Source organism: Syngnathus typhle, linkage group LG9 (assembly GCF_033458585.1).
Source record: "Syngnathus typhle isolate RoL2023-S1 ecotype Sweden linkage group LG9, RoL_Styp_1.0, whole genome shotgun sequence".
Classification (NCBI taxonomy): domain Eukaryota; kingdom Metazoa; phylum Chordata; class Actinopteri; order Syngnathiformes; family Syngnathidae; genus Syngnathus; species Syngnathus typhle.
The window spans coordinates 3,814,842-3,842,110 of record NC_083746.1 but is presented as its reverse complement, the minus strand read 5'-3'; the positions used below and the strand labels follow the sequence as shown (position 1 = coordinate 3,842,110).

At 40.6% G+C, this 27,269-nt stretch overlaps 1 protein-coding gene across 3 annotated transcripts in view; it reads right to left on the bottom strand.

Moving 5' to 3' along the window:
• Positions 1 to 27,269, bottom strand: part of dachd (dachshund d) — a 106,862-nt gene that overhangs the window by 5,714 nt on the left and 73,879 nt on the right. For 2 of the 3 annotated variants that reach the window (XM_061287193.1, XM_061287195.1), the window contains exons 4-9: positions 17,415 to 17,587; positions 16,851 to 17,016; positions 16,632 to 16,763; positions 984 to 1,129; positions 567 to 714; positions 252 to 395 (exon numbers count right to left, since the gene is read on the bottom strand). In XM_061287193.1, the coding sequence (XP_061143177.1) occupies positions 252 to 395; positions 567 to 714; positions 984 to 1,129; positions 16,632 to 16,763; positions 16,851 to 17,016; positions 17,415 to 17,587 (909 nt within the window). The remainder of the gene's footprint in view (positions 1 to 251; positions 396 to 566; positions 715 to 983; positions 1,130 to 16,631; positions 16,764 to 16,850; positions 17,017 to 17,414; positions 17,588 to 27,269) is intronic. The other variant, XM_061287194.1, reaches the window with a different exon arrangement.

The following is a 27,269-nucleotide window of genomic DNA, read 5'->3' as shown; positions in this document are numbered from 1 at the left end:
CTGTTGCTCCGAGTCACTCTACCTTAAAACAACAGCTACAAAAGCGTTTACGATAAAGCCTGAAAGAGTCAAACAAAGACATGCTGGTCTTCAATTAGTCACCAGATGCGTCATCCAATTAAACGCCTCCTTCAAATTGACACCTCTATTTTTTTACACCAGTGGGAAAAAAACCTCGCTAGAGTAATTATGAGTTGCGGCAAATGTCCTCTTTCAGAATTTAATCAGTTTTTTTTTATTCAGTTACTGACCATTGAGGGAGCGCATGCTGTCGGCAGGCGAGGGCTGCTTGAAAGTCTGCTCCGCCTGCTCTCTCCTCTTGGATTCGTACTCCAGAGCTTCTTGCAGTTTCCTCTTGGCCTTCTTCTCCTTCTTCAGACGCTTCTGGATTATTGCTAAAGGGGGGGGGGGGCACACTGGCATTAAATACGCTCTTGAATGTATTGTCCAATATAAATGGAATATTTCTCCATCTAAGTAATAAATCAAATGTATATTAAAGTGTATTTCTACATATGTCCACAAGAGTTGGAATGGTTCAGGCACGCACACACAGATTTGCTTACCTCTGTTCTTCTGCTCCATGGCCAGCTGCTTTTCCAGAGTCTCACGGAGTTCCCGTTCTCGGAACAGCTCCATCTTGAGCTCTGTCTTCTCCAGCTGAACCTGCTTCTCTTGAGCCCGCGCGTTGTCGATGGCCACCTTCAGCAGGCCCTGCAAACGTGCACATTATATAATACATAACAGATTTACGTATATGCAATGTTTTACCGCAATCTTTTTTAATATCGTATTGTTTTTAAACCAGTTCCCTCAATTTCATTAAATTAATTTAGTTATTATGTAAAATGTACATTTAATTTTCAGTCCTACTAGATTCTACTTAGAATAAGTGCTATTGTAAATAGATGGATGGATGGATGGATGGATGGATGGATGGATGGATGGATGGATGGATGGATGGGCAGCATGACAAATTCTACCTGTATGTTGGTGAGGAGGGTCTCTATTGATGACAGGCCGTCCGGGAAGAGGAAAGGCGAGGGGAAGCCAGGAGGCAGAGTCGGTCCAGCCAACGACAACCGCTCGTAGCTGTCTCTCGCGGTTGGCGTGCACATCAGGTTATCATCTGGAAACAAAGTTAAACTTGATTAAGTATTCATCCACCCATCCATTTTCTGTGTCTCACTAGTAAAAAAGCAACTACAGCAGAACATATAAAGAGGAAAGCCCGTGAGGTGGTCCGATTTTGTTTGATCATCGAACTTCCACTGTCCTAATAGAAGTTTCCTCCTCTCCTCTCGTCACCTGGAGTCTAATAAACACATTGCAGTGGCCCCTGTGAGATTCCTTTGTATTGCTTTTCCTCAACATTCCAGCGTGGGGGCTAAACACTATCAAGATGGACATAAATCCCAGCTTCCCCCATTTAAGAGATGTCATGTGTATAACAAAATCACAAACAGGCTCGCCCGCCTTGACCCCCGTGAGGCTCGCGCTTCTTTTGTGCTGGCACGCATACGACTGTCTGTCAAACCGGTAATGACATCATCCTCGTCTCATCGCGAAACACGGGGATATAACCGACCCATCTGCCGTATAGCCTCGTAAGGAGGATGGAGAGGGTGGGGAGGAAAAGACGGCCATGTTATCTTTGTCCGCCTTAAATGGAGAAGATTTTCAAGGCATAATTGATTATGAACTTATTGACAATGTATTATTATTGTTGTTTGTAAGAATACTTATTTGTTTATTATTTAAATAGTATTATTTATTCAATAGGCACACAAGAAACCATACATACAATTCTAGAAATCATGTAAAAATGATTTTATTGTTACTAAGCAAGTGCAAAAAAACGGTTACCGTAATTTTCAGTCGCGTTTTTTTTCATAGTTTGGGTGGGGGGGCGACTTATACCCAGGAGCGACTTATATACATATATGTTTTTTCACTTTTGTGGGCATTTTATGGCTGGTGCGACTTATACTCCGGTGCGACTTATAGTCCGAAAATCACGGTACATTATCAATAACGTCAGTTTTATGGCTACTAATATGGGTCAAAACTTAAATGAAAAAAATCAGTATCCTTGTCTTGGATACTATGGAAAAAACATTAGCATTGTGAAATTCATTACCTGTAAGTTTTCTTTTTTGTTTACATTTGGGTCAGTGTACTTTTTATGTCTCATTTTTATGTCATTTCATTTTTTTTTATCACTTTTTGTCAATGTATTCATTTAATAAATATATTATTGCTATCAATATTATCTTTGAAATTGTGGAATTGTTGAGTCTTCAAGCAAAATGGCATTACTCTACTGCAACCAGCAGAGGTGCTGTTGATTCAGTCTCAGTGAGTTCAAGGATTTTAAAATTGGAAGAGATCCAAATCAAGATAGTTCAGTCTTGGTGAAAATGTACGCTCGCTGAGTGCCACTCTAGATTGGAATGTGGACTTCGGTGTTCGTTTGTGATTGTGTGGAGGAAGAACAGTGCACAAACTGCCTTCCCTCCCCCCCTCCCCACCCTCGCTCCATCCCTTACCAATCCCCCCCCCCCCTCCCATCAACATTCAAGCGATGCCAGCCAAGAGCCAGGAACAGCTGGTGCTACATTAATTAGTTTAAAGTATTTATTTCGCCCATCCTCAGAGCAGATTGAGCAAAAGCATTGGAGATTATTTCGAGCATCTGCAAAATGCCCTGGAAACATGTCGGGCGCCAAAAAAAGGAGCGTTAGGATTCACAGTTTGGGCTTGTAATTTGGATTTTGAGTCCACCTTTCCTGTGGAGAAGGCGGTGAATGTCCGTGGAGGAAATAAACAACCTTTCTGCTTTTATTCGAGAAGATGGAGTGTGTATCTGTGTGATTAATTAGAATGGGTGTTTGCCTAATGGATTAAATGTGTTTATAATGCGACTTTGTAGGAATAATGGAGTTCTAATTTTTAAATTAAATATATAAAAAAGGTTTTAAGTTCTTATTCTGTATTATTTGCCTTAAGGATGAGTCAGACTTTACTAAGTATTGTAGTTTTTTGTACAATGGCTGCGTCCAAACACTGAATTCGTCGGCCACATCACGTAACTTCTGGTGTCGAAATTCTCGCCCCCCTCCAATCTAGCCTTCAAATCGGGCCTTCGTTTCCATGGAGACGGGCCCTGACACTTTCGTAGCCTACATTGCTTCTTCTACGCTCGATTCCGCTCGTTTGTGAACGCCAACAGCACGGCGGTACGTTCCGTTAAGTCCCTCCCCCCTGTCTGACACTGGCTGCTGATTGGCTGTTTGAGAAAATTCAAGAGCGAGTGACAGATTCTGCAATTCTGTTTCCACTCCCAGTGGAAACAGGCATGGCTGAGGTCAAATGAACTGAGGGCCTGTCCAAATTTGCAACTATTTATGCAGCCTGGATATTGTTTGGGTTTCCAAAAGTGGACACATCTGGAAAAGCGAGGACTTTTCGTCCTTTTAAGTAATGATTTCCTCCTTGTGCAATATGTGAAATAAACATCTTTTAAAGCAAGATGAAAGCCCCATTTCATCTCCATAAAACACCTAATGAAAGATCAAAACACCGCAAGTTGGCGGGCGTTCAGGTTGATATCGTCGTCGCCCAGCTCCGATAAAATCACCATGTCAACGAGGGACGTTAGCAGACCTCTGGGAGAGCGGGCTTTGTAATTGATTCGTACCGGTGGCACTTTGTCGTCCTTATTCCGAGCTGGCATTAATCATAAATCATCGCTTTAACAAACTTGGGCGTCAGGCTTCCGCCGGCACCCTCAGCTCGACACAATGTTGGATCACAGAGAATATTTGATGGCTTTGTTGCGACGGGGAAACAACCTGTCACGCTGTGGGAAAAGCAAACCGCGTTTTGCTCGACAGACTCCGACGAGCGTACAAGCGCTTCTTGTCAGATAACATTTCCACCATGAGACGAGTTGAAGGAAGAGGGGAAAAAAGGCAAATCAAATGTAATGAAATCAAAACATGAAATGGCCTAATGGAATTTGAACGTATCTGAACCCAGCAGATCCACATCTTCTTCTATTCAGCACACTTCTTGGATGTAAACCCTGGCATGCGCTGGCGTGTTTATTCCTCACAATCGCTTCACGAACTTAATTACAGCGAGCCGTCGGAACGGAGTGCTCTGCTTCCAGGTGATATTTCTGCAGGGCTGGCGAGGCTGCCAACAGCAGCTGTGACGGCGGCGGCGGTGTCCAGGCCCGACGCTGTGAAATACCGCCTGCAAAAACGGGGCCGGTCACCCCGACGCCCCCCACTCCTCCTCCCCGTTCCTGTCACCAATAACATTTCACGCACAACTGTTTCGTCGGATAATAAGAGCCGCAAATAAAAACGGGGACGGTGTAAATACAATGCATTGTGAATGAAACACCATAATTTAAATACCTCCACCGCAGCCTCCATAACTCCCTCCTTTCTCCATCTTCCTGCTTTGAATAGCTGCATAGGGAGTGCTTGACAGCGTGCAAGCAGTGATGAATTACCTATCCAGTTAATTTTCTCACTCCTCCACTGTTGTGCTGCTAAAACACTAGGCCAGGCATTCACTTGGCTATAAATACATACCAAAAAAATATAATAAATATATAAATGTGAATCACTTGGAGGAGGGCTATAGACTCGTGTCCAATTTACATGTGATTATATTTGTGCGGCAAGCAAGAACTTGGACCTTAAATTAAAACAATATGAAACCCCCCAAAATTACAGGCTATTCCTTATGATTATAAAAATAAATACAAAATATGTGAAGTTGCTTTTATGAAATGATATGTTGGAGGATTTGTGATGTGAGAGGCAAATGAATAAAATAAATAAAATCATATAAAATGTGACCAGATTTATTGTACATACATCGCAAATCTAATTTAGTTGGTCATGTTACTAGAATATATTTTTGCTGTGATTGAAGCCTTTCAAATAATAATAACAACACCAAGACCACCAATAATAGTAATAATAATAGTTATTATTATTATTATTGTTATTATTATACAAAGGAAAGTATGTGTGAAGGTATGCGTACAGGTTATTAAAGCTAAAATGTTGCATAAAATATATATTTAAAAAAAAAAAATCATATAAAAAGTAAAAAAATCTCAAAGTTGTACATAGGCCTATTTATTGCACCTTTCAAAATACAAAATAAAAAACATGTTTATGTGATTACATTTGTGTATTATGTAGCACTTGGAACTTGGGACTATAAATATAACAAATGAACAAAATAGATAAATCATAGGCTACATGTGCATTTTTGCTATGTAAGCAAGCAAAAATATGCATTAAAGTGGCCTAATTTTTTTTTTCATTGTGACAGAAACACACTGCAATCTGTGGCAAAGCCAGAGGAGGAAAACCTTGGGAAATTTAGCCGCAATCTCGGGATAAATAGCTGTAATTGACCTTGGGAGTTGAAAATGTGCCATATGTTTCTGGTTCCTGTGTTTGAAAGCGACTCCCTCAGGACATTGCTGAAGCGGGGAGAGGGAGGTGAGGAGGAAAGACAGACAAAGAAAGAGGGGGGGGGTGGAGGAGGATAGTTAAAAAGACAGAGGAGATGGATGCGTAGATGGCGACGGCACAAGAACAGAATGATTGAAATAGTGACAAGAGCAAGAGAGGGAGATAGGGCAAAGGTACACTGGGCTGGGCCAGTCAGAATGATATATTGACAGGTGAAGCTTTTGTCCTTGCGAGTGCCGCTCCTCCCAGCAGGAGATGCTTAAAAAAAAAAAAAAAAAAAAAAAGCAGCCGCATGTCAGCACGGACTCCTCACTGCACAATTACATTGGATTTGCCTAGCCCCAGAACCTCCTCCTTCAAATGGACCAGTTATGACCTCTCGGACAGCCATTAGAGGCTAAAGCGGCGCTGATTCCACCTGCACTTAAAAGCAATGGATTTGGAAAATCTTGTCAAGGGGAATCATGTGTCTGCCGCTGCAAGTGCAAGCGATGCAGGCAGGAAAGAAGAGTTGCGTGCAATTTGAGCACTTAAAAAAAAAAAAAACACGAGACTTGCTTATCTTGCAATTGCTGTCTGTACTTGAAAGCGTCTTTCAGGCTAAGTAGACTCAACTGGATGGCCTGTCTAAAAGGATGGATATGAGCAACAATATTAATCAAAGCAAACATGCTCGTCTGTGTATTTCGCTCTACTCACTATCGACAACTTACAGATAGAATTTCTGTCCATCCGTTTTCAACACCGGGTTGCCGGAGCTGAACTGATGATATTTTAGTCCATCTAGGTGCCCAGAAAGAACCCAGACTGGTCCCTGAGCTGAAAAAGTTCTGCTTCACTTGCAAAGTGAACAAAGTAAACATGCTGATAGATGTATGCAAAAAAAAAAAAAAGGCAACCACAGTCATTAAACACACACATACATGCACACAAACACACACAACTAATGTGGTCTCATCACATTGAAGCTAATTTCCTTTTCATCACGGAGAGAGGAAAATGAGAGTTTGCTTCATCCCTGCTGGGGGACAAAGTCAAGGGCCCCCGGTCGGGATTGGGCTCGATTAACAGGTAACATTTGGCACTCGCTCTCTTATCGCAGCGTGAAAATCAAAACGCGGTGTTTTTTTGTTTTTTTTTTCACCCCCCCTCTCCCGTGGCTTCGAGATGAAATCGCTTGGTGCACAAAGCCATTTAGAGAGCGGGAGGAGAGAAGGTGAGCGGGATAATCAGGCTGGCCACTGGGCCGTGTTTTCCTAAATGCTCTCCAAAACATTACTGTGCACAGGCATTAAATTAGCGGCGGCCCACCTTAAAATGTTGACATTTAACGTGACTTTTTGGAGAGTGACACCCTCATATTTTTCTCGTTGGATATCATTAAATCTCAACTGCCCTATGGCCGTGCCTTTCCATTAATAACCCATTCCGACTGTTGCCTCCTCCCTCCTTCTCTCTCTCTCTCGCTGGCTCGCCACATTGTTAAAGTGACAACTCCATTGCTTTTGCTTTAATAATAAATTGAATCATATTCTCAAAGCCACATGAAGACAGAGAAACAGATGGACCTAATAAATCCTTTAGTGACAAGTTACAAAAGATGCTAAGAGGGAGCTCACCTAAGTCATGTTTATCACCACACACTAGCATTTTGAAAAACTTAGAGTTGGTTTGTATGTTTTTGCGAGCGAAATACTTTAACGTTACTGTTTACCGCAGCGTATTCTTAAATTAAATCCTCTCTCTCCTCGCTATGCTCTTTGTTTTTAAATAATTTTTAAAAAAATTTTTATTCTTGATTTTTTTATGCGTTCTATTCTGTATTTTTTTCTCCTTTTTTATGCTTTTTTTTTAAAAATAATTTTCATGTAAAGAACATCGAGTTGCCTTGTGTATGAAATACGCTATATAAATAAAACTGCCTTGCCTAATGTTGCTTTGCACATTTTTCTAAGGTTGAACACTAAGTGGACTTTTTCAGCGACTGTCGAGAGTGTGCTGCACGCCCAACTTTTGCAAAATCATGTCTCCAAGCCGTTTTTATAACAGTATTGGTGTCGATATGGACTCAGCATCAAAGAGATGTACTCAACCATTCTCGCTGTTAATTTACATGCATGCATAAAGCGCATTATTGCGTTAAGTGGCGGGAGAAGGCCCAATTAGAATCAACTTAAAGAATCTAATCATGCATGAACACCGCCGTACAGACAACGATCCACCCTTGTGTTCCGCCGTGTATATGAGGTGTGGCGCTACTAATAAGAGCAGATTATGAGCTACAAATTGAACTTTAGTGGCGTGCGTTTAAAGACGGAGGACACAAGCGTGTTTCATCATTCGCTCAGTCAGAACTAAACAGCAAAGACGTGCGAGACAGCGGAAGAGGGAAGGTAACGAGGGATCTGCGTCGACTTCCAACTGGGAGGAAGATATCTTGTCTTTTTATGCGGCCCGTGTCATATTTATTGCATAAAGGTCAGAGTGTTCATTTGTTCAAAGTCAGCATTTTGCCTCCCTCCTATCCGCCGTGTAATAAATGCAGGGGGCTGTGTCATTATCGGACCTACGAGGATTTCAGGCTCGGCCGACTGTGACGACTGCATAAAAGCGCGCGGGACTTTTAGTTCCCGCCTTTTCCGACGAGCTCTTAAAGCCAGCTTCGATAAAAGGTGGCCCTTTTTGTGGAGGGAAGTTAGCAAAAAGGTTTTCACTGCGATCCGTAACTGTCTGCAAGATAACACTACAAAAGGAACTAAGAATTACAGTGGAACATCTGAGGTCGCGTTAACAACAACATTCCAGCCTTTATTGAAGCAGTGATTTGGATTGCGGCCCGCTGTTTATTGACACAAGAATCCCGGAGATTAAAATTGATTGGCCAGTTTGCCTGACTCATTCCCATTTCCGAGGGGGATCATTTGTACTGTATATGCCGCTAATCTCTGCGTGACCCACTAATCATCCAGCCATTTATTCCTCACTCTTTGTTTACTTTGCCTTTTGTTTGCCATTTATGAATTCATTAGAGCGCCTCCTCACGCGGCTTAACGTGGAAGGTGACTGGGGAGTCCTGTGTGTACCCGATAGCGCCGTCAGAATACAACCAACATAAACGGCAATTACACGTTGCTAATAATTAAGCATTCGGACTAAATAAACAAACAAATGAAAGAGAAAATCCATAATTGTTAGTTTTTTTTTATCAAAGTAGTATTAGTGGTTCTGGAGTTAGGAGGTTACAACGACCTATTTGGAAGAAACTCTGTTGCGCAATAACTTTGCTTTTATAACTGAGAGCTATCCCCCCTGTTTTTCAAGTTTCAAAATCATCCACTCCCCCGCTCTATAGTTAGAAGTAGAGGTGTCAAAAATCGGTTAGCGGACAAAAAAAATCGATTATCAAATCGATCGCCTTGCATTTGAATGATCGAGTAATTAACGAGAGACAATGTTTTAACAAGAGTTCATAATTTTCTAATTTGTCCAAATCTAATTTCAGACTCTCCAAATGATTTAACTGATTTTGCTCATCCTTCAAGAAAGCATACGGATTCATCTTTTGCGTTTAATGAAAGCAAGATCTTTGCAAACATACATTTGCACTTTGTAAAACAAACTTTCCCTGCCATTTCTGATTTGCTGCAGTTTTTCGTTTGTTTCAGCAAAAGAGCAAAGTTCCTTTGAGCCTACCCAAACACATGAGATATCATTAGAAAGGCCAGGATGTCCACTGCTGAGCACTTAGGGTAGCTCAAATGAGTCAAAAGCTATATATACTGAAATCAAACTTTGACACAAATGAATAGACTGCGTCTCAGGAGTGCTGTTTGACTTTCAAGGGTCTACCCATGAAAAATTGTGGTGAACTTAATCGGCATGTTTTGATCAATGTGAACAAGAGAAGCAAATCCCTCATAATTGTCTTTTTTTTTTTTTAGCGGAACAAGTCTTAAAAGTGGACATATAGCCTCGCAATAACTGTTTTATCTTCAACATGTCTTTGCCGAGTTTCGGCGTCCACTGGGAGCAGCTCCGCTGGCACTAATCTATCCTTGTACTCGACTTGGCTTGCTTTTTAACGACGATGATGAACAAAAAGAAGAAGCAGAAGAAGAAGAAGAAGCGGAGACTTGAAAAGGACTGGCTTAGAACAACACTTTGCAAAGACGGATGCAAATCCATTAGTCGTTTCACAGTTATAAAAATACTTAAGGGGCCCTTTTAATCGTGGCAACGTGTTAAACGCGCGGAAATCTGTTTTGATAACATTATTCATAACACCGGCTTTGCTCGTGTGAATTAATAACACTTCATTTTCAGACGCTCAAGAAAAGCTGGCACGGTATTTGCAGCTAAAGAGATTAATTTTCAAACACCTAATTGACAGACTGGGGTTATACAGGATAAGCAACACACTCTATATAAGGCAGCAGCTGCAAAGTCAAGGTGACTGGAATACTGAGGAAAAAGGCTTTCATGGGAAAAAAAAAAAAAGCAGAATAGAGAGCAGAAAGGGAGGGAGTGAAGAAAATTAGTCCTGAAGCACTTTTCCACCACCCGCCCCCTATTCTTCCTCTCTTTATTAGGAATGATTTACTTTCATGGTGGAAGGATATAAAAGCTCGAGTATAGCCGCGTAATTATCGCTGAGTGAAAATTTAGAGGTTTGACTCACAACGTCCTCAAGTCGGCTATCGAGCAGACCGCCAGACGATAAGAGAGGCCGCCGCGCTGCGCTCCCGGCATCGCATTGCCGGCGTTTTTTACGAGCGCTGCCAACGAGGAGCTCCGCTCGCGAGTCTGTAAACAGGACGGGAGCGCTGCGAACGAGCACGGCCGCTCGCTGTTTACCTTGGCAAGCCATGGCCTCAGCGTGTCGGCGGCATCCCTTAATTACTGTTTACATGCAAATATTAAATTATACAAAAAAGACCCCCTCCCTTGCATGAACGTCTCCAAAAGTACAGAAATACATATTCAGGGTCAACCTTATCTGTCCGAAACAGTCGCCACAGCCAAGATATGTATTGTTTTGAATCACAAATTTTTCCGCATTGTACATAATCTTCATAATTGCTTAATGCTGTTGTCCAAGGGCGTCGGGATGGGAACGTGCTGCTGCGATCTGCATAATAGCAGATGCTCAGATATGTAAAACTCACCTTGTGTGCTCTCAGGGAGCAAGGATAGCAAAAAGAATAATAACACAAAAAAAGCTTGTTAAAAACACTTTGGTGCAATTCCCTCGAGAAGTTAAAGTGGACGTCAAGTCCAAAAGTTTGTTCACAATATGTTCAACGTAGCCTCACCAGTCAAAACACTGCTTTGATAAATATTGCGTATGCAAAATATTAAGTAGCAAAATCATCTGTTTTCATCCATGTCAGGGGGCGGCCATGTTGCCACTTGCAGTCGACTGCAAATGACATCACATTTTGTTGTCCGTGGACCTATATAATATAATGTATATATATATATAATATGTCACCGTGGGATAGTAGGAAACGCAATTTCGATCTCTTTGTGTGTCTTGACGTGAAGAAATTGACAGACTTTGACTTTGATACCTAGGTGCTTAGGTAACGACCAATCACGGGTCACTTGTTGAAAATTCGACATTGCACTATAAATCAACAAATCACGGGAAAGATTTTCTCATTTGCCTAAAACATGCATGTTAGAATGGTCAAAGACTAAATTGTTCTTGGAATTTGGATTCTGTATACCCAGAATTTTAGATCCACTTGCATAATCTAATTTGATTCCATATAGAACTTTTGATCCTGTTTTGTTTGATTGTATATTTATGTGTAGTGTGATTATTTTTGCCTATGTAGTCCCGATTCTTTTCCTATATGGGCGTTTGAGCAAAAAAAAAAAAAAAAGAAAATATGTTACGACACTCTGACATTGATGCTATGCCTATCGTTAAAAGTTTGACGTGTCCAGCTCCTTCTCTTCATTTACGCTGACTTTAATGCTGCGTGTTGTGTCGGTTCCTCTCAGTGTCCTTGGCGCTCGCAACTTCAAACGGGGTGCTGACTACCTGACTTTTTTTTTTTCGGTCGAAGGAGGCGAGATCATTAGCCATCAGAGCCCCTGAAATGTGACTTGGCAGACAATAACGCTTTGTGATCAAACAACTTGTCAGTGCGTGCCGTTGAAATGAAAGTGTGCAGAAAAAAATAATTCAATAGAGGATCAATCAAATTTCTTCTTGCACCATGTGAGCAGGAATGCTGATAGTGCAAGAGTGGGGACGCGGGAGTTCATTTGGATATTTGTTCTCCGCTCATGAATGTTCCATCGCGTGACACCATCTCCTCACTAATCACATTTCACTCAGGTGGGTGGTGGTGAGGGGATGCTTTTAAGGACGTTGAAAAGAGAGAGGTTCTTTTTAATCTTTGAAATGCCTCAAAAGTGACAGAATGCTCTCTCCTGCCAAGACAGAGAGCGTCGGATGGGGAGATAAATATGCTGTGGTCAGCTAAGTGTATCTAGTGAGCAGAGAGGCAAATTTAATAATGCATTATCATTCACTGGCGAAGGTGAAATCTGCCTGTCCATCAGGACGCTCGGCCCTGTTTCATGTTACCCTTCAGTGCAAATGAACAAGTGCTTTACTCAGCCAGAGCAGAGATGCACACGAGGCAGTGCAGAGAGGCCTCGCTAAATATGGAACGTAAAAAAAAAACAGGTCGGCAATCAAAGGAATCATCGGTGAGTCGGAAGATGAACGATCAAGCGCCTCCATTTGGAATTGGAAGTTGTTTGTGCACCTTTGGTGATCTTAAGCCTTTTTTCTCACTGGGCAGATTTTGGACTGGTGCTTTCACACTTGCAGGTTTTGTTTTAATGGACATCTGTAAACACAGTAAATGAACTCTGGTCTAAGACTTACTGCAAGACACACTTCAGTGTTGCTTCTAACGCACTCTAGTGTGACTTAATGTGGAATTAGTTGAGAGCACCTTAGTAAGCCATGACTTCTTTTGGTATGACTAGCAACAGGTGGATAAACAGATTCATTGTACCTTCTGCCGTCTAATAGGGGCGCCTTTCTTTTGCCTGTCACTATATAACGCTGGCATAGATAAATGGACAAAGACGTATTTGCAATTAATTTCACAAACCAGAAATGATGTTCACAACCGCTTTTGTCCATATGGCGTCAGTCACTTCTGTCGGGAAACATTCTATTTTTTTGTTACAGTTTCCCAAACACAAAATCAACCCATACATTTAACCACTCAAAAAAATATATTTTTTTGCACAAAGTTGAGCAAAGCATACGTACATATTTTTGTTATCATATAGTAGGTTATGTTTCTAAAACCCAAACATACTTCAGATATTGTTGTGTAACCATCACACAATCAGTTTTGTATCTCAAAACACATTAGGCAAACCTTTATCTGCCTCAATCTAAGCAACACACTCATATTAACCATTAAATAATGGTACACTATTTTTAGCTTGTTATTATAGCCTAGCCCTGTGGTGACTAAACCAAAAAAAAAAAAAACTGACATTTCAGCAACTCTTGAAGATGGGTGTAACTTATTGTTGGCAAAACACTGCCCCCCCCCCCCCCCTCCCCTCCGCCACATGGAATTTACACGTATGGTTCGAAGTATATGCATATGGCTGGCATTTCAAACACACTCTCCCAAAGAAATGAAATGATGTCAAGCCGTTTGATGTCCAGAGTGGGTTTTACAGCCAAAGGCTTTCAAATGTCCCCCCTTGTTTGCCGAGGCTACCTGCTGTTTTCACAAGACAGAGGCTCTTCTCGTTTGAAGCTGTTCAATTAGTCACATGTGAGAACTTTATACTTTAAACAATAAACATCATCTAATCTCACTATCCTTTTTTTTTTTTTCATCCAGAATTTTTTGGGGGCCCAAAGACAGAAAAAAACAACAACAACCTAGGACCATCTGGCTTGTCTGCGCTAGGTGACAACATCGGAAAAAGGCTTGACAACAAACAGCCTTTGTCCTGCCACTAGATGACATAGCAACATCTTTTTGGGACTCTTATTTAAATGGGGACGTTTCTCTGGCGTTCCCGCTGCGCACGAAATTAATTGAGCGCTCGGCCAGGATCGTAAAGATCAAACAAGTGGGGGCGATATCATTAAACTATCGGAATGCTATCTCTAAACAAACCAACGTGACAAACGGGGCCCTAATTAAAAAGCTGGCCATAAACAAAGCCTCCTGAACAATGGTTTATTTTATTCATCTAACGCATCGTGTAATATCGTTACAGTTCACTATATCTATCATTAATTTTATTCCCTTCACTTACAGCTTTTATTGGAATTACTTTGGTTATTAGTTAGTTCTTAATGTATCGGCCGGTGGTGGCGACCATCTCTCTTATCTCGCTGCATAAACCTGTGCATGTTATTCAAATTGCCTCATTTATTATGATAGCTTCCTCATGTAAATTGTGCTGACTGCTCGCCCTTGTGCAGTCCTCATTAGACTAATGAAAACCTTCAAACGAAAAAACTAAACAAGCTGCCAAATAAAAGGTTCCGGGGTTATTATGAAAATTACAACTGTGCGAGCGGCGAGGAGCTCTCTTCATTAATTCATGCTCAGCAAATTGCTAACTAATTTGGTTGCACTCCTCTGCATTAATGGGTTATTTCATGAAAAAGTAGAAAAATAAATGTTTTTTTTTTTTTACCCCATAGTGCAAGACCTCAGAAGAGAGCAGAATCCTAATAAAGTCTGGCGACATATCGGGAATTGATAACGCAGAGTGTGTAAAATGCGTGAGGGTCACCTGGTTGGAATTGCTCTTGGACTGTTAGCCCCCATTCGTCTGTCTTTTATAGATCCCTTGTGTCCATTTTCTGGCCACATCTAAACTCTGTTAACTTTGACTATAACCTTGACCCGAGACTATACTGGGACACATCTTTAGGTCACAACTTAATAGAGGTGTGTATTGAGTTTGCACAAAAGCGAGAAACAATGTTTGATTAAAATAACTTTTCTTATTATTTTTTTAATGCAGAACTAGTATTTTTTTTGGTATTTATAAAATCTACACATTGAAGCAAGTTTTAGGGTTATATTATGATTATTAATCTAATCACAGTTTTTATTATTACATTGTTTTTAAAATGCCCATAGCCAATAAAAAAACATTTATCACATTGCCCAATATGGTTTATAACATTATCATTATTATTATTACTATCATTGTTGATGTTGTTGTTTTGTTATTCTATTTGATAAAATGTTTTTAATCATTTTGTTGAAATGGTAATGATCAATGAAAAGAGTTTCAATTGGAGAGAAAAATGTTTTTTCAGCTGCTTTTATCCTTTCGATCTTTGTTCTAAACGTGCTACTATCTAAATGTGCTATATCATTGCATATACTGTATCGTTAAGAAAGCTGCACATTATTTTATTTGTGTCTTACTGGTAGTAGACAAAGTTGGACATTAAAAAAAAGAATAATAGCATGTCATCTGTTATGTCTTCCAAGATTTATCCCATTGCTGGATTAAGAGGATCTGTCGAAAATACACACACATTACACACACACTTTTGGTGACCCATAAATTGTGTTCATGATCCTGCTAATTATTCCGATGCACTGCTTCACAGGCCGCGAGTGAAGGGCTAATAGTGATTTTCATGTCAGACTATTCAACAGGGAGCAAAGTGGATCCCGGTGATGATTTCCACAGTGGTTCTCGTATCATTATCACCTCGCCCCACCCCGCTTCACCCTGAGCACAGCATCACAACCTACACTGCTCCCTTTAAACCAATGGAGAATACTACAAATCTATTATTTGATTCACTTTCTATGACTATAGACCATTTTCCTTTTTTTTTTCATTTCATAATGAAAAATCTTGACAGCAATTAATAAAACTATTCAAGCCTGTACGATATGACCGTGCTACATCTCTTGAACATATCCACTCCCATGTGTGAAGCAAATGGGAATTTGTGGTAATATCGATGAATTTGAATTTAGTAACACAATAGGAGACCTCCACCTCCTAATTTGGATCAGCAATATACAGTAAATGGTGCACCTTCGTCGATACTCACGTCCTATTTTAAATAGAAGTTTAAACCTTGAGATGGATGAATTATTCAGTGACAAATTCACCTTTTGCACCATTATCCCGACTTTCATCACACTGCTAAAAAGTTCAATGAGAATTGGTTGCCATATTTTGGCAAATAGTGGCCAGCAGTGTTTAAATACTCAACTACAAATATTACCAGGATGTTCAATTTGATCTCAAGTAGAAAACATCATTTTAAATAAGAAGGATTCAAACAAACATGTAACAATTCTTCAATGCATATGAGAGATTGCTTCTGGCGTTGCTGTTTTGGTAATTATAGTTACTAGACATTTTTTCACTGATGAGAAACAAGGAGGTTTTTATTTGTTTTAAATCGATGATGTGATAATTATAAACTGATAATTGAGACAGAATCAATGGAGCCAATCTTTGAGGTGTGTAGCAATATCTCCCCAAAAATTCCACAAAAAGACAGAAAACTAATTACCTTGCATGTAACGTTTTATAATGACTTGGAGATGAAACCCTTTTTTCACATCACCTTTCACTTTTTTTTTTGGATTAATTTTCTGACCTTTAATTCTTCTTTAACAAGCTCTGTTATCTGAAAACATTTTGACCTTTCACACCTTGCAGCCCAGCAATTAGCTTGAGGCAGTACCTTTGTGTATTACATTTCCTCAAATAGTGGCCCCTACCCTAATAGACAGCTTCTCAATTGATTCACAGCAATAAATGGCTGCTTCAACTATAAGAAAAAAAAAACTTTCTTCAACATCGTTGTTTACACAATTGTTCAGCGTATTTGTTGCAAACCAAAACAGCAGCACCTCAGAAATTAAACTGTGGAGACTTACCACAAGTTGGAAAATGACGTCCCTGCAGTATTAAGGTTTGATCATAGGTGTGTATGTTTAATGATAACATCCCAGTACACTCTTATGTGACCACTTGACAATGTGGTGTACAACTAATCTGCATTCCTTTAAATTTTTATTGAATGAATCAATGTAATCCAAAAATAATGACAAAAAACAGACTTACCTTTTTCTGCATGCATCCTCTTTGCTTCATGGCTCATGTCATGGGCCAGGTCTCCCTCTTTCGGCCCAGGCGGGATGTTGGGGGACAGACCCAGCAGGGCTTGGTTCATAGACAGGCCGTTGTGGTGTGGCGCTGTGGACAGTAAAGTTGCCGGGCGGCTATGAGGACCCGCTTTAAAAAAAGCGCAATGTTGAACCACGAGTTGGCGAGGAGACATACGTATCCTATCTGAAGAACTTTCCGTGTAGGCGGGCGAGCTCGACACGCTGCTGCTGCGGTGAGACGACGGGTGACTGCCGGGCCTTCGGTGGTCCTCCAAGGACGGGGCAGGGGATGGACTGTCCTGCATGCGCTCCTGCAAACCCTGCAGTGACAACACACAGCCCTAAAATAAATACAGTATATCCATTAGCTTTCATTAGGAATGATCAAACACGTTTTTTAACTTTTAACATAAAGAGGTTAGCTATTTTTTTTACATTGCATACAAATTAACTAACATGGAGTTAAAATTCACTAAATATAGTTCATATTTAGCTCATTTGATGCCAGCCATTTTCAAAGCAGATTTCCCACATAGCACACAACCACTTCAGAGCTTTTCTTCTGGTTTTTTGACACCCACAGAATATTGTGTTCCGTGATGATATAAACAGCAAACATACTAAAAGATGGACTTTTTCACCAGAAAAACTGCTTTTTTTCATTTTTGTGGTGATGTATATTTTGTCAAATCAGGGCAGATATTTCAAATAAACCTCTTATATGTAAATAATAACTTACCTTAATGACAGAGGTGACCATTCTGGAAGGCAGGCTCTGGCCCTGCGCCGCAGCAGCCATGTTGGCGATGGTGCTGAGGTGGTTCATCTGGCTCATGGCCATGGTGACGGAAGCCGGCGGCAGACTGACGGGGATCAGCGGGTGAGGCATCATCATGAAGGGCAGTTCCAGGCCTGCCATGATGTGAAGAAGAGGTCGTTGGTTACTCAACGATGCGTATCACGGGTTTAATATTCACGAGGGGGAAAACGGAATTTGCCGAGAGATATTTCCTGATGCTGTTAATTCTGTAATTCCCCACCCCTGAAATACTCCTTAAAAAGTCCAATAACATTTAAGTTGGAGCAATTGAATAATTCTCCATGTTAACATAATAGACATCAATGTTTTACTATGCGTTAATAATAGAGAAGGAACGCAATAATAATAAAGAAAATGGGGGATAAAAACTATCCACAGTCGTTCACACACCAAAGTTTACACAGCAATAAAAAGGAATCAATTATTCTCTGATGAATAAAAAATATGGGAATATTATGGAAATGGCCTTAATATTTAAATATAAAAACGGCACTAAAAACAAAGGAAATGTTGAAAGCCGCCACGACTAGTTAAGTACACTAATGACAAACCCGACGAAGGTTAATTATAGCAGCCCATCAGTCGGCATAATGAAGGAATTTCACTACCTCTTAGATCTATACACATTGCGGCTTCAGACGTATCTTTTAAATTATTCAATTGCAGTCCGCCGATGGATGCCTAATTGGGGGAAATTGAAGACGTTTAAACGGCAAAGAGCGCGGAATAATAAAGATACCACGGGGGGTTCGTAGTTAGCAGTGCGCCGCGCTTCTTTCATGAAAACATGGCAACTTTTACAAGGGCACAGTTAGGTATCTCCGTACCCCCCAGACCACCCACCCCTCCCTATCGTCCGTCCGTACTTCTCTCGACTTTGAACGTCTGAGGATCAAACGGGACTGTGAATAGTTTGTTCTCGTTCCTGCGCAACTCGCTTTAAAGACAACCTCATAGACACTCGGATACTGATTGAGCTTTTTTTGTTGTTGATTTTTTTCCGCCCTTTTTCTTTCTCTCTCACTTGGCAGACGGGTTCAAGGTAATAATAAAAAAAAGCTGATGTGCAAAAAAACAAACAAAAAAACTCTGACAAAACATCAGTCGCTTAAGGGCAAGGAGATCGGCATGGCGACAACTCTAAAGAGAAGGACACTGGTTGGAAATGAAAGGGCTCTTTTTTCCAAAAGCAAGCATTGATTTCCATAAGAAAGATGCCTCGGTGGAGAATATTCCCAAACAATATAAAGGATTAAAGCAAGCACCTTGTATCAGCGCTCGGACTGAATCAATTACCGCTCAGCAGGCAAAGCTTAATTCAAACAAATAAACAAAAAAAGGAAGGTCTGATTGCGGAGCTGCTTAATGTAGGACATCATGGAGAGGGTCTTGGCAACCCATCAGCCATTCAAGGCTCCTCAAGGGCCTCTCAGGTAGGATGCATTACACTCAGGGCCAAATGCGTCCTCCCTTTCCAAATACATGGAGAGCTCGCCACCACTTGTCCTTGAGGCCAAATACATCACCTCTGTTCAAGGTATTAGTGTCGCTTTCAGCGACTGCCCAGCACCTTTCATGTCTGCCTTGTCCAAAACTGCCCACCCACACCCAAAAAGCCCATTGAAAGGAGGGAAGGGGAATCTGCTACGGGCCAACAAAGTCTTGCTTGCTTCGGTTTGTTGCTGATTGAGAGGATACAGGTGATAGATAGGTGAGATACGATTTTTTGTTTGTTGATTGATATGTAATAATGTTACGTGACACATGTCTGGTCGTGACAGCCCCTTGAATGGAGTTTCTATTTCCATAATTTGCAGTGAAACTTTTTTTTTCAAATTGCAGGTTGAAAAGGGTTCAACCTTAGAGGTGCCACAGTGTAAGCGGTGATTAAGTGTCTGCTTTCTTCAAGTAAAGTAGTATTTTTTTCCTCATTAAATAATCATAAAAAATAGGAAATTTGAGAATCTGTTTCTGTCAGACTAGCTAAGCAGAGGCAGGAATCATCAGAATCAATTACTTGCATGGGTATAGTAGGAGTAAAGTTCAGTGCTGTCGGCATATTCAATTGTTTTCATTTGTTTTCATTTTAGGGGCATGGAAATGTCGAGCTGTCCCACTTTGCAGCTTCCTTTATTTTTGCCTGCGCATGGTCAAGTGACACACACTGCTTCCTGTTGATTACCCGAGACAAACAATCATCTGGACAGCCGGTGGGGGGAAAAAGATGGAATACACGGCTGAGGAAATTAATATATGATGTTTTTCTCCCACATAAATACAAAATAATACCTAGTTAGTCGAGGTCTGCCCACTATTAGGTAAAATGCATAATTTATTTTCTGTAATTTCCGGTGCGCTAGCAACTGTAGAGAGCAGGAAAGTCGCCAATCGACACCCTATAAAAAAAAAAATCCAGCAAGATCTTATAGGAGCTGATAACCTTAATCACCTCTAGTAGTGGCTTGGGTGAAAACTAAAAAAGTTGCATACTGCAGTTTTAACTTCCAACTCATCGCAACATTTTATATCCATTCGTCAGCTGTATAATAATACAGTCTGCTACTAAATTATTGCAATACACATTGCTATTGCAATTTCCAACATAAAAGTTTAGAAGTGATGAAGAAGCGAATTCCCGCTATGCGTAAACAAAGCGTTTGGAGTCATTTACCGGAAGTGAGCCTGAGGGAGCCTCAAAGGTGAACATTGATGTGTCGTCATTAAAACAACAAATCACTTAATACCGACAAACAGCTAAGCTATTATGCTCACGCCCGGCTAAGCAAAGATCGGAATCGGCGGGGACGAACAGAGTGAATTAAAACAGCCCTCAGTGAGAGTGCAATTACCGTAAAGGGCTTGTTATGGCAAATTTCAAATTGCATGTTGTCAAAAAAAATCCAAACAAAAGATAGAACGTTTTAAAATGATTAAACAGAGCTGTTGGCTACGCGGTGGACAGAAATGATAACCCGCCACCATCAATCTTAATCTAAACAGGAAGTCTGCCTTTCGAATATATGAGAACAAGGAAAGCGGAAGCCTTTTACTCTTCTAACTTTGTTGCAGGCAGATTTCCCCTGACAAAAATTAAACTAGATCCTACTTGGCACTTTATTATCTCTTCAATGGAATGATTTATTGTTTGTGGAGCCGAGGAAGCGCAAAGAGAGAAGGGGGAGATTACATTTCCAGGCAAAGCTCTAGTCTGATCGTGTTTTCCGAGGAATAAAAGGGGGAAAAAAAGGTTCCCGACAAACAATAATGTCAGCTGTAATTGATCAGAGGTCGCCGGCTGGGCCCACAGTAACGGCGGACTATTTAAGCGACAATCTGCCCCGACGCTTTTCAGACGCTGGCTAATGAAGCTGTCTGTCTTGGGCTATTTACCTTCTCTTAACTGGACGGCAGGAGATGTACTGTAAGAGACAGCACCGGAGAGGATCTGTGAAATAGGGCCCACACACGCCTGAGGAATGTCTAATTGGTTGGCGCCGCTCGAGCTCGGGATCTGGCGCTAATTAAATGCCTTGTTTAAAGCCTATCTGTCTTTGTTTGGAACGTCTGAACAATGCATCCTAGACAAACATTCCTGGTGGTTATCCTTTGAGTTTGATTTCAATTGGACGAGACAAAGGGCCGACTTGTTTGACCACTAAGCCGTTTGGTTGTTCCGAGTCGAGACGCTTCTTCCGTCTCTCTGATCCTGTCAAACTCAATAGGAACATTCCACTATGCTGGCGGAATGGACTGAGTCACCGCTCAATCCCAGTCTGACTTTAATTGAGCGCATCAAAGTTGGAGTCTTGCAAAAAATGCTGAGATGCCGGTGAACACCATCAGTCTTTTTTGAAGTTATATCAAGAATTTGATGAAAAAGATGTCATTTTTGAAAAATGATGGTCACTCTAATTAGTGTGGGCATATTAATTGAAGACTCTAAACAATCCATACGTCTGAATGGTTGTTTGTCTGTTTGCTTTGCCCTGCCACTGGCTGGCTACCAGTCCAGGAAAGCAGGGGCCGGGATCAAATCCCGCACCTCTTAATTGTTAGGCGTAGTTGTAATAATATATAATAAATGATGTAGTCATATAAATTTTTGAATACAAGTTCCTAATATATTTGACTCCAAACAAAAGAACATTCAAAAATAATTGTAGACATTGTGACAACATTCTGTATCTTCATTAATGACAAAAAACAAATCACACAACTGCTCTAAAATAACTGCAGAAATCGAACACGTCAATTAGCTTCTATAAAAAAATAGTTGACGTGAAACCATATTTCTTGATATATAAGTAACTACACGAAAAATAGCTGTCCGACTTATTTATTTTATATAGTGCTGCAAAGTTCAGACATCACACAGAGTCACAAGTTTAGAGCTGATGGCAGGCGAATTTCCCAGAAGCCCATTCACGCTCTCTCCTGAAGGGCGTAAACAAGGCAGTCTTCATTTAAGTGAACTTGTAAAATGCCCCCATGTTGTATTCTGGCAACAAAGGTGAGCTATGAACAGCCTTTGTTGTGGTCATAGCAAGCATTTGCGCGGCCCTAAGAGGAAATGAATACTGGGACGTTTGGCGGTCTCGAGCACTAATCAGCTCTTCATCTTTATTAGAACTGTTCATGGCTCTGAAAAAAAAATGACCGGAGCCATCGTTTTTGGAAGCCTGGCGGACACGACATCAAACGGTGAAAACCTCCATAAAGGTGTTGTGTTGTCTGGAGTTGTGCTACCACTTAGAACGCTTACATTACGCACAGACGCACACACGCAGATGGCGGGTCGAGTCCAAGCAGGCGAGTCCTGGTCCTCATTATAGCGAGAGGAAGGTATCTTGGCTTTGATGTAGCCACCCACAGCCCCACAGTGTCATTGAACGCAGCTCGGAAGAAAAGCTTTTGTGTTGACGCACTTAATGTTGATCATAAAGCAAACATGTTGCCTTTGTTAAATACGTCCTACGTGAGCACACACACACACACACACACGAGGGAACGGATGCCGCCAAGACGACATAAAGCCTCAGATAATAACGCGCTATAGGTGCACGCAAAGACGACCCGACACCAAACACATGCAAACAATATCGTTTACATTCCACAAGCCAGATGGAGACAAACCAAGCTGAAGTGTGTCAACAAGCTGAAAAATATACATTTTACATTAGGATTAAAAACTAGCAATTTGAACAGCACGGTGGTCCACTGGTAAAATATAGTCCTGAAAAATACATAAAATATTACCTTAAAATTTACATATACTTGTATGTTGATGATAAAGAACACAAAAAATATTTATTTTTTTAAAGCTGCAAAAAATGAATTGCAGTGGCTGGCTTTCTGCTTGAAAACAGTCGAGTAGCTGCAACGAACAGAGTTACACGAAAGGTCTGCAAGAAAAACAGCGAATTGCAGCAAAGTGGAGACTGTATATTAATTAGAGCAGCGTTCCGAGCTAGAGCAAAGCGGTCGACTAACTTTTGTATGAAATGATGAATCTATGACTTTTAATGTGTGTGGTATCAACTTCAGCTACTCAAACTAAAGTACAGTACATATTGGGAACCCAAAATTGTATTTGGGAAAGGATGGTTAATACAAACAACCCCCCTCCCCAAAATACAAAAAAAGATTCAATATGTTTTAGTTTTACATTTTAAAAGGAAATTAATTGAATGCACTATTTGGCTGCACACCACAGAGGCACTGTGGACACCCTCAACTCGTTTGCTGTCTAAAGAAAACCAAAATGACTTCAGCGATGATAAGCGGAGTTACAACCTCGGCAAATCTGTGCTATGTGATATTCTGCGCAATATGACATTGAAACCTGGTTCAGAACAGAGCTATTCGCCCAGCCCATCAAAAATAATACTTAAAAAGCAGTTAATTGGTCATTAGTTGATCAAACAGTTAATTGATCAGTCAGAGGTCCGTCCCGAGTTCAACCAATTAAACTTCAAGCATTTTCAAGCACAGGGATGTTAGCAAGGCGCGATAAGAAAGAAAATATCTCAGATTTGATGAGCTACAGAATAATTGCTTTCCTCGGAGAGGCAGCGGAGTGTAACATGTGGTCGAAATTATCAGCCAGACAGAGGTGTTTGTCCTTTAAGTGTATCGGGCTAACTTTTATGGGATCATTTAAAATCCCGGCGCTCTAATGGCATGCATTCTTGAAAGGGGAAATAGAAAGATCCATCATCTATGTGACAGAGGGGAGAGGAAAAAAAGTTCTTCCTATCTTTGAGTAGGAAATGCAAAACACGTTTTGGCCTTCCAGCGCAAGCCACTCGTTCGTGCTGTCTGTCTGGCTCTTTGCTGGAAATGTTAATGAATGTTTATTGACCATAATCTTTTTTTTTTCTAGGTGAAAATGTTGACCAGACTGAAGGTGTTGTGGTTTACTTGAGCGAATTCAATGCAGGCAATGTGGATTCAATTCCTACTCAAAAAAGTTTAATTTGTTTTTTTACTGTTGAGTGTGAAATTATATTTATTATACTGTGTGCACCCTGGCCGTTTTTTTTTTCCCACAATTATGCGGATTATCTCATGTTTCTATTCATCCGTGTTCTGGAAAAAATGGTATTGTTTCGACGCGAGAAATCTTTGAGGGAAAAGAATGTGCAAGACACATTTTTGTTCTGCCTTGAAGCGCTTTTCTTGTCTGGCTCTTAGCTGCAAATGTTAATGAACAGGGCTCCATAATCGTGCCATATGTTCGCATGTGGCAAATCTCATTACAGTAAATGACCTTTACCAGGCAATGCCAACATCCCAGCGTTTGATAACGCAGAGCGTAGGAGACAATGGCGGCTCTGGTTAGCGTCTTCACGCTCCGACAGCAAAACGAGCGGCTCCTCTAATTTGGGCCCATTTTTTATATTTGCGTCACGTCACTTCTGATAAATTTGCCACATCAGGGGGAAAAAAGAGAGTCTGCGATAAGCGACAATGGCATGAAGAGTGCCGTGGACAAGAGTGCAGAGCAGGGCGTAGATATTAGCAGCAGCTGTTACTGCAGCGGCTGCAATATATTCAAGGCCAATCAATAAAGCTCCAGCAGTGACACCCAAGCAGACAGAGGAATCATTTTCATCTGATACTTAGCAAAGGCTCCCCCCTTTTAAAAAGATTGCTTTCAGTCAATGACAAGCCGTTGTCATTTGACTAAGGCTCCCCAAATGAAATAAATCGACGAGCGTTATCAATCACGGCCCACTCCGCTGTCATATCGGACGGCCAGGAAAATGGACGCCGAGGGTTGAACGGTGGTTAGGGTTTCATGTGGTCATCTGGTGGATAGGAAGTTTTTAATTCCATAAATTAGTATTGCGAAGACACGGTTTATGAGTGAATGATGTGGTGTAAGCTTTACTAAGCCAACACAACCAAAACAAACTGCCAGGAGTTATGTTTCATGGCATCTAACAATTGAAAGTGTATACCTCAACATGTTTTGTTGTTTTATTCCTGAACGGGATTTGTGTTTTAAAGCACTTTCTGAAGATGGATGGGATTATCTCCTTTTTATGACAGACAATACATTTGCTATGCATCGTAATAAAGTTACTCATTATGGTCAGTTATAATCCAAAAATTGCAACATTTTAAAATGTGGAGTTTTTAGCCCCACAAAGAAAATCTAATACAAATAAAGTACTAGTGAGATGCAGGGTATCCTTGGTGTATGACGGTCCCAAAATTCTAAGATTGTATGCATATTCTAACAATCATATCTGCTGTAATTTGAATTTTACTGCCATGTTAGCGTAGATTTGAACCAATTGGTCTTATGTTGCAATTCTTTTGTAAACAAACTACAACTTGGGCCTGCTTTTAGTTGACAAATCATGTGCTACTAGTCATGCTTTCCTGACATAGCCTGATTGACAACAACAATCAAACTTGAATGTAGCAGGACTAAAATATGAATCTTGTTTTTTTGTTGTTATACTACTTATACCACTCCAATCCTAACATGACTGATCAATGACACATCCATCCCAAACGACTAACCTATCGTGACTAACAACTACGTGTGGTAAATCAAAACTCAAGAAAATGCATTGACCATTAAATGTTACGATAAAACTAACAGGCATGTTTTCTTGGATATTTTTAGAATATTTTTTTTAGTAGCACTTTTGACACTTTAGTAAATGTAAACAGTAAAATTGTCTATGTGTCACTTTAAAATAGCGTCCATGGAATAGTCAATTAAAATAAGCACTTAATTTTAACTGGGGACCTGCTATGTAAATGCAGCCTAATTGTCTCCTGCAGTTGGTATACACAAATGAATTTAAAAAAAACTGACCAGTGGAGTTGTCACCCATCATCAACATTAAAGCTCATTCTTCATTAATTGGATAGATTAAATTGGAGCGCCAGGACGTGGGGGCGATGCGTCTACGCTTCTGTCCAACCCCTCCCTGCCCCTCCTCACTCTTCTTCTCTGTCAGCTCGAATTTAGCGACGCAAGGGGCTGACCTTTGCAAAGTGAAGAGATCAACACAATCTGAAAAGACAATGTCACTTGGTGTAAATGTGATACGCGCAATAAACGACATTCAACCTTTCGGCGGTGATTCGCAGGTTTCCAGGCTGTAATGCAGAGTGTGATTACGTGGCGATGTAAAGCAGTTTATGCGGTAGAAATGGTGACACTTTCACGCTGGGACATCATTGACGCAGTTAATGCTTAGTTGGGAACATTGGCATGTCGGCGCAATCTTTTTTAAATTTTAAATCTGGATTCTCCTTTTGGTATGAATACAGCATAACCATTAAAAGATGAAGACTGACATTTGAAATCTAATATCTTTTATGTGCCTCTATTAATTTAGACGGCATTGTGATGAATATTGTGCTTGTGGATTACAAATTAAGCAGAAACATCTACCCGTCTTCATCCATCTCAGAGGACGGCCATTTTGCCTCTTGCGGTCAACTGAAAATGAAATCGTTTCTACACATCATATAACGCATCATTAAAAAAATGCGTTAATGGGGTCCTCGATTAATGACGGTAGTGTATCGCTAACCTATCACAGCAGCGAAGTCATAATTACAATAAATATTTTCATGAAAAAAATCAAACAAATGAAAAACACGGTGGTAACTGAGCATGCCTCATTTTGTCGTGTGATGACTTTTTCTGAATCTTCTGCATCAACTAGTCAATTGAAAAACCTTAATGGAGACCTCTATGTATAGAACACATAATTGAGGACTGCATAATCCGAATATGCTTTGCGTAATGCATATTAACGTCATGATTGGAAGAGACTTCAGATGCATTTCAAAGATCCCAGCTTTTATTTGTGTGGATTGCAGGATATAATATTTAAAAATTGCTCTGCACAGGTGTCTAATGTGACTCCATTCCTTAAACAAACATTCCCATACTCATCTTTTTTTGCAACTCTGCCTCCAACTCTGTTCAATATGCATCATGATGAAAATAACGTTTAATCAATCCCCCGTGTTAATGTAATTTCTGCAGTTGCGTCGCAGCGTTTGTGTTTTTTTTTTTGTTTTTTTTGCAGGCAACTCCCCATTTCTCCGTCATGCATATTCAACGACGATGGATGCTGGAGGAATTGGAACGAGGACATTAAACTTCATTAAGGAGGAGAAATGATTATCAGATTTATCTGTTGAGATGTCTATTAAAACGTGTGACTTATCTGTCACCTGGCTCCCACGAGGCTCACCAGCCTAATGGAGAGATGGCGAGGGCCTCAATCCGTAAGA